This window comes from Aptenodytes patagonicus, chromosome 6, assembly GCF_965638725.1.
Source record: "Aptenodytes patagonicus chromosome 6, bAptPat1.pri.cur, whole genome shotgun sequence".
Lineage (NCBI taxonomy): Eukaryota > Metazoa > Chordata > Aves > Sphenisciformes > Spheniscidae > Aptenodytes > Aptenodytes patagonicus.
In genome coordinates this window covers 75,738,889-75,748,876 of record NC_134954.1, presented here as the reverse complement: position 1 = coordinate 75,748,876, position 9,988 = coordinate 75,738,889, and the positions used below count along the sequence as shown (strand labels likewise).

General features: G+C 59.0%; 1 protein-coding gene across 4 annotated transcripts; it reads left to right on the top strand.

The window, feature by feature from the left end:
• The first annotated feature begins 2,462 nt into the window (after positions 1 to 2,462).
• On the top strand, positions 2,463 to 8,644 carry NR4A2 (nuclear receptor subfamily 4 group A member 2). 4 transcript variants are annotated; one of them, XM_076343224.1, is made up of 8 exons: positions 2,463 to 2,574; positions 3,797 to 4,206; positions 4,339 to 4,662; positions 5,232 to 5,361; positions 5,532 to 5,695; positions 6,175 to 6,377; positions 6,815 to 6,993; positions 7,104 to 8,644. In XM_076343224.1, the coding sequence occupies exons 1-8, from the start codon at positions 2,553 to 2,555 to the stop codon at positions 7,358 to 7,360; spliced, it is 1,689 nt and encodes a 562-aa protein (XP_076199339.1). In that variant the 5' UTR covers positions 2,463 to 2,552; the 3' UTR covers positions 7,361 to 8,644. The 4 variants fall into 4 exon arrangements, with proteins under 4 accessions (XP_076199339.1, XP_076199338.1, XP_076199336.1 ...); XM_076343222.1 differs by adding an exon at positions 3,437 to 3,559 and having other exon boundaries at positions 2,520 to 2,574; positions 3,797 to 4,662; XM_076343223.1 differs by having other exon boundaries at positions 2,464 to 2,574; positions 3,797 to 4,662; positions 5,532 to 5,620.
• Positions 8,645 to 9,988: the final 1,344 nt, after the last annotated feature.

Sequence of the window (9,988 nt, the reverse complement as noted above, 5' to 3'; positions counted from 1 at the left end):
CGTTTTTTTTCACATCATTACTCTGATACTGCTTGATTAGCTCCCTCCCCAGTCATGATTGGTAATTAAAATAGGCATTAAAATTAGTCGCTTAGCAATTTTGCTGTTCAATTGGCAATTAAATTACTTAATTGCAATTAAAGTCCTAATTTTAATTGGCAAAATGATAGATGTAGATTTAAGATAATATGTATAAATACTTTAATAAGTGTCTATATAAGGATTACTTAATTACTCAACTTCAAGTTTATGCTGTTAACTTTAGAACTTTTAAGTGAGTAATGAAATTTATATTACATCTATTCTAAGGATATGGTAATTAGATGTATTACTTATCCCTATAAGGGCCTTCGCAGTTAAGTTTCTTCTGTGATGTTAAAACTATAGCCTGGATGAACTATTGTGGTGCGACTGATGCCGATCGTTACGTGACAGCTCCGTGGTGGGAGTCCCGGGAGCCGAGGGGACGTGCGGGGCGGCCGACCGAGCTCCTCCAGCGCCCTTCGGGTGAGCACCATGAGACGAAACCAAAGCAGCACGTCGTCCGCTGGCGGTCCGTGAAAAAGTTGTTTTAAATAGTCCTTGCAGATCAGAGGCATCTTACAGCCTTACATTATTTCTTTACTAATCTTTATCATCTCGTCTCCCGTTGGGTAAATCTCAGTAGTAACTCTGTAGTAGCAAGAGAATGTCACCACGAAGTGGAAGTGATCTTCCTGGATGCGAGCGAGCCAGACGGTGGGAGGCAGTTTTGTCTTGGGCGTTCGGGTTTTTACAGCGTAAGCTTAAAGGGAAAAGCATTTTCAAAGTGCGAATGATGACGGACTTACAGCAAGAGAAGCGTATTAGGAAGGAGTGATCACAGTTTCACATAAACCGTTCACATTTAAGTGCTTCGTGGGGTTTTTACGTAAGGCAAGGGTTTTGTGTGGATGGTGCTGGCTCTTTAGGTTAAGGCAGCACCGCGTTGGGTGCTCTGGCTTCCACGCTGTCGTTCTGCGCAGAACAGCACTTGCAGGGTTTGGTGCACACTGTCTTTCCCCAGCCTTCGCTACGTCTCGCGCGCTCCGGTCTACCGGACTTTTAAGAAAAGGCACCTGCGAGCAGAGGGGGCCGTACCTCGTGCGTGGCGGCGCTCTCCCACCGTGGCTTGCCGTGGGAAAGGACGTGCGGTTACCTGACCTCTGCCTTTTTTTTGTTTTTTTGCAGGCTGGACTGCAGCAGGGGGTCCCGCGGGAAGACCTGGGGTCGGCGTCCAGAGCTGCTTGCCGGAGCCCGCCACGGAGGAGGCCGAGCGTCCCCCTCCCTCCGCAACCTCTTCGGACCAGCGACCCCGCCGAAGCCCTGCGCGCCGTCGCGGCCGATGCCGGGTGGACCAGCAAAATTAAGATCCCCGATAGGTTTTTAATAAGTGCAGCGCCCTTAATTTTACTAAACCAGTTCTGCTCTGCATCCTCCCCCCCCCCCCCCCCCCACTTTCACCAGCCCACGCTGACCCGAACTTGCGCTATTAATGATGCAAATCAGCGAGGCTGCGTGTGTGCAACGCTGGGGGGGGGGAGGGAGGGGGGGGGGGGGGAGACAAATAAAATTAAAAAAACCACTTAAATTTTGCGTGGGGAGTGGAAATGAGTGCGTTTCGCGCGGCTCGTAAGAAACGGAGGCCGTGAATAAAAGGCGGCGCGGCTCTTGGCTCCCGATGTCTTCCAAAAAGAAGGGGTTTCCACCCCCCCCACCCCACCCCCCAAAATAAAAAGCGAGGTGGAGGGGGCGGCGGGGAGCTCCCGGGCCCTCGGGGGCGCGGACCCGCGCCCCCGAGGGCCCGGGAGCTGCCCGCCGCCCCGGGGAGCTCCCGTCGGGGCGCGCGCTATTTTTGGCGCGCCGGGTGGTTGCGTCAATGGTGACGCGGGGGGGGGGGGGTGGGGTGGGGTGGGGAGGAGGGAGGGGCGTGGGTGGGCGGGAGAGTGTCGCCGCCACGCCCCGCTCCCACTTTTTTCCCTTTCGCCGGGCGGGTGACGCCACCGCCCTCTATGCAAATGAGGCCACGCCCCACTCGCGCTGAAGGTGCCGCGCGTGGACGGGGCGGGAAGGGAGGGGGAGGGCGGCGTGGGGCGGCAACGGCAGCGTGGGCGTCCGCGCCGTCGCGCGGGGGTGGGGGGTGGGGGTGGTGGTGGTGGGGGGGGTGTGTGCGTGGGTGGGTGCGTGGGGCGGGGGCTCCCACCTTCAGGCGTGTCCCGCGGTGTGATGTCACCGTCGGAAATTTACCAAAGGGAGAGCTCGACCAACGGGGCGGGGGAAGGCCGGCCCCTCGGCGGGCTGATTGGCCGGGCGGCGCTGACGCGCGGTGACGCGCGGGGGCTCGAGGTGCACGTTGGCTGTGGAATAGGGAGCCCACATAAACAAAGGCACATTGCGGGGAAGGGACACTCCGGCCGCCTCGCTCGCCCGGCGCGACGCTGCCGCCGCTCTCCCCGCCGCAGCCCCGACGTGTCCCGCCGCCCCGTGTCCCGCCGCCCCGCGCCGCGTCCCGCCGCCGCCCGGCACTTGGATGCATGCACGGGTCTGCGCTCTCCGGTGAGTGCCCACGCGCGCAGCCCCCGCGCGCGGCTCGCCTCCTCCCCACCCCACGCCGGGCTTCCACGCGCGAGGCGCGGGGTGTGTGTGTGTGTGTGTGTGTGTGTGTGTGGTGTGGGTGGGTGGGTGCGTGGGTGGGTGGGTGCGTGGGGGGCGACGGCTCCGCGCTCCCGTCCCGCCGGCCGAGCGCGCGTGGGAGCGGGGTGCCGCGGCGCGTCCGGCGCTTCTCCAGCTCGGGGGGAGCCCGGGAGGCGCCGCGGGGGTCCTGCTGCCCGGGGTGGGCCGGGCCGGGCCGCCCGCGGACGCCTGTCACCCGTGGCGCTGCCGGGCTGGACCGCCGGGCTGCGGCTGCTTGCCCGGTCCGGGTCCACCCGGGCTGGCTGTCACCCGCGCCCTGCCCGGGCGGCGGCTTCACGGTCCCGCGGGGCGCCGAGACCCCCCGGGAGGGGGCAAACCCGCGCCTCGCCCGGCTCTCCCCGGAGACGCGTCCCTCGCCTTACCGGCGGAGACGGAAAAGCGAACCGGCTTCCCTCGGCCAAAAACCGGGGGGCAAAGCCGGTTGGTGGTCCGGGAGCCGGGCAACAGCCGCCCGCGGGAAGTTTTCTTCCCGGTTTAAAAAAAAAACAAACCCCAAACCGAGCCCCAGACCGACGCCAGCTCCTCGGGGGGAGGCTCTCGGGGTGCCGAAGTGCCCCGCAAGGCGCCGGGCGCACCGGCCCTGCCCCGGGACCGCTCCCGCACCTCCGCGGGGCGAAGGGCCGCGCCGCGGGCGGGGTCCGCCGGGGCCGGTGCTCCCCTGGCTCCGCCGCTGCCGACGGTCCCGGGACAGCCTAAAGAGCCGGTCGGTGTGTCTGTGTTTCAGCCAGCGCGCCGGGCAGGCTGGAGTCCTCCTCCGTGTTCTGAAACCGCGGAAACTTCGCTCTCCGCTGACCTCCGACGCTGTCCGCCTCCAGCTCCCCCGAAAACGCCTCTGACTCGGCTGAAGGTTTGTGCGCTTCGTTCCTGCGGCTCCGCGGCGCGGCAGCCCCGCAGCCCCGGCGGCGGCGGCGGGGCCGGGGCGGGGAGGGAGGGGGCCGCCGCCGGGCTCCGCGGCTCGCCCCCGCCTCCCCCCCCTCCCCCCCCCCCCCCCGCGCCGGCCGGGGCAGCGCGGTGCCGGGCGGGAGCGGCGCGGAGGGAGCGCGGTTGTGCGGGCCGAGTCTACATGACCCTGTTTCGTTTCCAGCCATGCCCTGTGTTCAGGCTCAGTATGGGTCCTCGCCTCAAGGAGCCAGCCCGGCCTCCCAGAGCTACAGTTACCACTCTTCGGGAGAATACAGCTCCGATTTCTTAACTCCGGAGTTTGTCAAGTTTAGCATGGACCTCACCAACACTGAAATCACTGCCACCACTTCTCTCCCCAGCTTCAGTACCTTTATGGACAACTACAACACAAGCTACGACGTGAAGCCACCTTGCTTGTACCAAATGCCCCTGTCCGGACAGCAGTCCTCCATTAAGGTGGAAGACATTCAGATGCACGGCTACCAGCAGCACAGCCACCTCCCCCCCCAGTCCGAGGAGATGATGTCCCACTCAGGCTCCGTGTACTACAAGCCCTCGTCGCCCCCGACCCCCTCCACGCCCGGCTTCCAGGTGCAGCACGGCCCCATGTGGGACGACCCCGGCTCCCTGCACAACTTCCACCCCAACTACGTGGCCACCACGCACATGATCGAGCAGCGCAAAACGCCCGTCTCCCGCCTCTCCCTCTTCTCCTTCAAGCAGTCGCCCCCCGGCACCCCCGTCTCCAGCTGCCAGATGCGCTTCGACGGGCCCCTCCACGTCCCCATGAACCCCGAGCCGGCCGGGGCCCACCACGCCGTGGACGGGCAGGCCTTCGCCGTCCCCAACCCCATCCGCAAGCAGCCCTCCATGGCCTTCCCCGGGCTGCAGCTGGGCCACGCTCCGCAGCTGCTGGACAGCCCGGTGCCCTCGCCGCCCTCGCGGGGCTCCCCCTCCAACGAGGGGCTCTGCGCCGTCTGCGGGGACAACGCCGCCTGCCAGCACTACGGCGTCCGCACCTGCGAGGGCTGCAAGGGCTTCTTCAAGGTGAGCGGGCGGCGGGCAGGGCGGCGGCAGGGCGGCGGGCAGGGCGGCGGCAGGGCGGCGGCAGGGCGGCGGGCAGGGCGGCGGGCAGGGCGGCGGGGGGGACCCGCCGGGGCGAGGAGCCGCTTTCCCCTCCAGATGGAAATTGGTTAGGACAGAGAACCGTGTCTGAGCTAACCAAGTGGAACAGAATTCCCTGTGGTAAAATTAAGTGATCTCTTTATTTCACCATCCTGATTGAATAATCTTATCATTTTAAATAGAGAAGGTCTCCAAGGAATGTAAATAATATGAATGCCCACGGATTTGTATTTACCGAGCGTCTCCTTCCCTCCTCTTGGCATATAAAACGCAGCTAGGAGCTGCGAGGTTAGCTCAAATGTTAACGCTATCAATTTTCTCCTGTTAAACGCCCCGGAAAAAAAAAAAAAAAAAAAAAAAAAGGGAAAAGAAAATAAAGACAAGAGTCGGGGAGGCGGCGGGGAGCGGGGCCCGCAGCTCGCCGGGCCCGCAGGACCGGCGGCTGACCCGCTCGCCCCGTCCCGTCCCGCCCCCCCCCCCCCCCCCCGCAGCGCACGGTGCAGAAGAACGCCAAGTACGTCTGCCTGGCCAACAAGAACTGCCCGGTGGACAAGCGCCGCCGCAACCGCTGCCAGTACTGCCGCTTCCAGAAGTGCCTCGCCGTCGGCATGGTCAAGGAGGGTGAGTCCGCGGGGCCGGCGCATCCCGCCGCGGGCGCCCCGGCCCCGCCGCGCCTAGCCGAGCCGCGCCTAGCCGAGCCGCGCCTAGCCGAGCCGCGCCTAGCCGAGCCGCGGCGGGCCGGGCTCGGCGCGGCGGAGCGGCTGAGCGGCTGAGCACCGTCTCTCTTGCAGTGGTGCGCACAGACAGCCTAAAAGGCCGGAGGGGTCGCTTGCCATCCAAACCGAAGAGCCCCCAGGAGCCCTCTCCCCCCTCTCCCCCGGTGAGTCTGATCAGTGCGCTGGTGAGAGCCCATGTCGACTCCAACCCGGCTATGACCAGCCTGGACTATTCCAGGGTAAGCTGGACCGAGCTCGCGTAGGCACCTAGCTGCGCCCGCCCGCCCGCCCGCCCGCCGCCCGGGGAGGGGGGGCAGCCGGCCCCGCTGCGCCGAGCTGCCGGCTCCGGCGGCCGGGGGGGAGAGGCGAGCCGGCGGCACGCCGTCCTTCCCGCCCGGACCAGCCCCTCCGGGGGCCGCGGCGGGCCGGCGGCGAGGCCGAGCGGCCGGGGGCTCTGCCCCGCCGGCGGCCGCCGCGCCGCGCAGGCTGCCCCGGGATGGGGCCGCGCAGAAACCGCCCTCTGCGTGTGGAGAGCGGCGACCTCGTAGCGCCGTTCCTAATTGAATTGATTGCCCCGGAACGTCTCATTTCCTTACTGGTCAGAGAGAGGTGTAATTGTTATAAAAACCTGGCTCCCCGACTAGAAACGGGGTTAGCAATTTCACGGGTTATATACTCTAGAGAACCTCATTAAGTGCTTTTTAAAATGAATTTCCAGTTCCAGGCTAACCCCGACTACCAGATGAGCGGAGACGACACTCAGCACATCCAGCAGTTCTATGATCTCTTGACCGGCTCCATGGAGATCATCCGAGGATGGGCAGAAAAAATCCCCGGCTTCACTGATCTTCCTAAAACGGACCAGGACCTGCTCTTTGAATCCGCCTTCTTGGAGCTGTTCGTGCTGCGGCTGGCATACAGGTAAGCGGCCAGAATCCGAGGGGGGAACTTCTGGGCGATCATGAAATCGGATCCTTTCAAGGTCCACTGATCTGCGTTTTATTAACTCCTCGGTAATTAGGTGCCTCTTAAATCCTTCATTTATTGCTCCTCAAGTAATTAGTTGTTTAGCTTTTCTCCCCTCATCTTTTCTTGTCTTTTTTTTTTTTTTTAAATCTTTCTTTCCCTTTCTCTCTTTTTTCTCTTTCACTCTCTCTTCTCTATTTGATTTTTCTCTCTTTCTCTATCTTTATTTCTTTCTCTTTTTCTCCTTTCTCTCCTCTTTCTCTTTTTTATCTTTCGCCTTTCTCTCTTTTTCTCCTTCTCTGTCTTTCTTTTCTTTCTTTTTCTCTATCTAATTTTTTCTTTCTTACTCATTCATTCATCTGTTCATTTTGGGTTTGTCACATTCCCTCCAGGTCAAATCCAGTGGAGGGCAAGCTTATCTTCTGCAACGGGGTAGTCCTGCACCGGTTGCAGTGTGTCCGCGGCTTTGGGGAGTGGATCGATTCCATTGTTGAATTTTCCTCCAACTTGCAAAACATGAACATCGACATCTCTGCCTTCTCTTGCATCGCTGCCCTGGCTATGGTCACAGGTCAGTGTCCCCTCTTTTCCGCTCGGCCCCACCGGGCAGCTCCTTTTCCCTTCCGCCCGCCTTCCTCTCCCTGTCAGACCTGTAACGTCCCGCATCCTTCTCTTTTGCAGAGAGGCATGGGCTTAAAGAACCCAAGAGGGTGGAAGAACTTCAAAACAAGATTGTAAATTGTCTCAAAGACCATGTGACTTTTAATAACGGGGGGCTGAATCGCCCCAACTACTTGTCCAAACTCTTGGGGAAGCTCCCTGAACTTCGCACGCTTTGCACGCAGGGGCTGCAACGCATTTTCTACCTGAAACTGGAAGATTTGGTGCCACCGCCAGCAATAATCGACAAACTTTTTCTGGACACTTTACCTTTTTAAGACTCTTCCCATGCACTCCCACTGAACCCAAGAGAAACTTCACCTGTCTGAAGGGGAATTCGTCTGGGCCCAAAGCAGCACCTCTGGGTGCCAGCTTCCCATCCAAAACAGTGTTGCTAACCTCCTGCAGGCAGAACCTGAACGGGCATTTTGGCTCTGGGGCATCACGGATGCAGATCATGGACTACACAAATACCATGGTATAAACTTTTTATTATCAGCTTATAAATGAATTTATTATTAAGGACTTCTGATTAAAAAGATGAACATATCTGGCAACGCCGGGTGCGCAGCTAAGACTCATATGGTGACAAACAAAGCGTTAAGGTGACCCACAAGTCTCACCCTCCTACAGACTAAAGTTTTCTGCTGTAAAAGAAAGCTGTAATATATACAAAACCTAAATGTTGCGTGGGTGGCATGTCATTAAAGAAGGCGAAGGCTTGTAAATTTATCAGATGCAGTTTGGCTTTTTAAAAATTATTCTGTGCCTATTTATGAAGAAATATGGAAAACAATTCTAAAAAAGCCCTAAAAATAAAAGCTAAACAGGTTTGCAAAAAAAAAAAAAAAAAAAAGGAGAATAAAGAGAAAGAAAAATAAATCCCTCCGTACCAGGAAAGCATGACGATTCTAGGGTGACAATGTTATAGGCACTTGCTATTTCAGTAATGTCTATATTCTATAAATAGTATTTCAGACACTATGTAGTCTGTTAGCTTTTATAAAGACTGGTAGTTATCTAAGCTTCAAACATTTTCTCAATTGTAAAATAGGTGGGCACAAGTATTACAAACCCCCAAATCCTCCCCAAAGGGACACATAGTGTTTGTAAACACCGTCCGACATTCCTTGTTTGTAAGTGTTGTATGTACTGTTGATGTTGATTAAAGAAGAAGTTTATATCTTGATTATTTTGTTGTCTAAAGCTAAACAAATCTTGCATGCAGCAGCTTTTGACTGTTTCCAGAGTGCTTATAATATACATAACTCCCTGGAAATTACTGAGCACTTTGAATTTTTGGTTTGTTTTGTTCCGTTTTTTTTATGTCTAAAATTGTCGGTTAATATATTATTTTCTGTTCGAGTAATATTTTTAATATTGCCATATTCTGTAGTATTTTTCTTCGTATGTTCCCAGTATGGCACATGATACAAGTCAATGCCTTTTTTTCTATGGTGTATGACAGTTAGAAACGCCGTTTTTTGGTTTTTTTTTTTTTTTCCTCCTGATAACTCTTTCTTTGAGAAAGACAATTTTAATGTTTACAACAATAAAACATGTAAACGAATGGAATTTCGTCTTCTTTCTGTCTAAGCGAGAAGCAGCACCGCCAGCATCCATTGCACGTAGAGGACAATAGCCTCTGACAGTGTAGTAATAAACCGCAAAGGAGAATGGATGGGGCAGTTCCCTTTCAGTAGCGTGTGCGGCAGGACTCGCCGGCTCTGCGGGAGGAAGAGGAGGAAAACCTGAGGCTCGGAGGTTGGTCCTTTCCCACATTTTTTCCACGGCAGGTCTCTGCAGCATCCAGACCCCGCTCTTGCGGCGTGGCGTCCACCCGTCTTCCCGCGCAAGCGTTTGCTTAGGCAAATACCTTTTATTAGGGGGGGTGTGTGTATGTCTGATTTCTGAACCTTGTCCGGCGGCTCCCGAGGTGGGTTTGGGGGGCAGGATGGGGCGGGCGGGCGGCGGCCCCTCACGGGCAGCGCTGCGCCCGGCGGCGGAGCAAAGCGGGGTGCTTGGTACCGGGGTGCGTGTGTGTGTGTGTGTGTGGGGGGGGATGCCTGCACCTGGGCTGGCTGTTCGCTGCCCTCCAAAAGCTCCGGGTTCCTGGAAAGCTTTCCAGCAAGGCAGGCGGTTTCCTCTGAACCCGGCTTTGCCGGGACCAGCCGCGCTCAGCACCGCGCGTAGAAACTTTCCGGGCGGTGCAAGGGAGCGGCGGAGGAGCCGCGCCAGCAGCTGCGGCCCCAGCAGCCCCCCCGGGGTTCCAGCCCCGGCGACAGAGAGGGGTCCCGGCTTGGCGGGCGGTGGTGGGACGGGGATGCGCTCCGCGGGTGTCCCGGCCCCGCACCCCTCGCGGTCGCGCGTGGAAAGGGAGGAGGAACCGAAAACTCTGGTGGCACGCCTGGGAATTTAGAAAACTTCAGCCTCTTGCGTCAGGGAAAAAAGAAATGCCCCGGGGGGTGGTGGTGGGGAGAATGCAACCCCTGAAATCAGTTTTTAATCTGCTCTCTGCCGTGCATCCCGAGGTGGTGGTGGGGGGGGGGGGGGGGGCCGGGGGGGGGCAGCCCCCGGGCTCGGCGGGGTCGCGGGGGAGACGTTGGGGCGAGGGACCGCGCATCTCCCCGCGGCCGCTCCTCACCCGCGGGAAGCAAGGCAGCCGTGCCGGCGGAACGCATCCCGGCGCCGCGTCCCCTCCCGGGGGTGCTCGACCGGCGGCGACGGGATGCGGTCGGCGGCTCGTCCGAGCCGCCGACCGCATCCCGTCGCCGCCGGTCGAGCACCCCCGGCTTGCTGCCGGGGAGGCGCGGGCAAGCCCCGAGCACCGGGGTGTCGTTCAATGGCGTCGTGATGGATGAAAGGGAGCCTTGGGGGTTTGTGTGTGTGTGGGGTAGGGGCTTTTG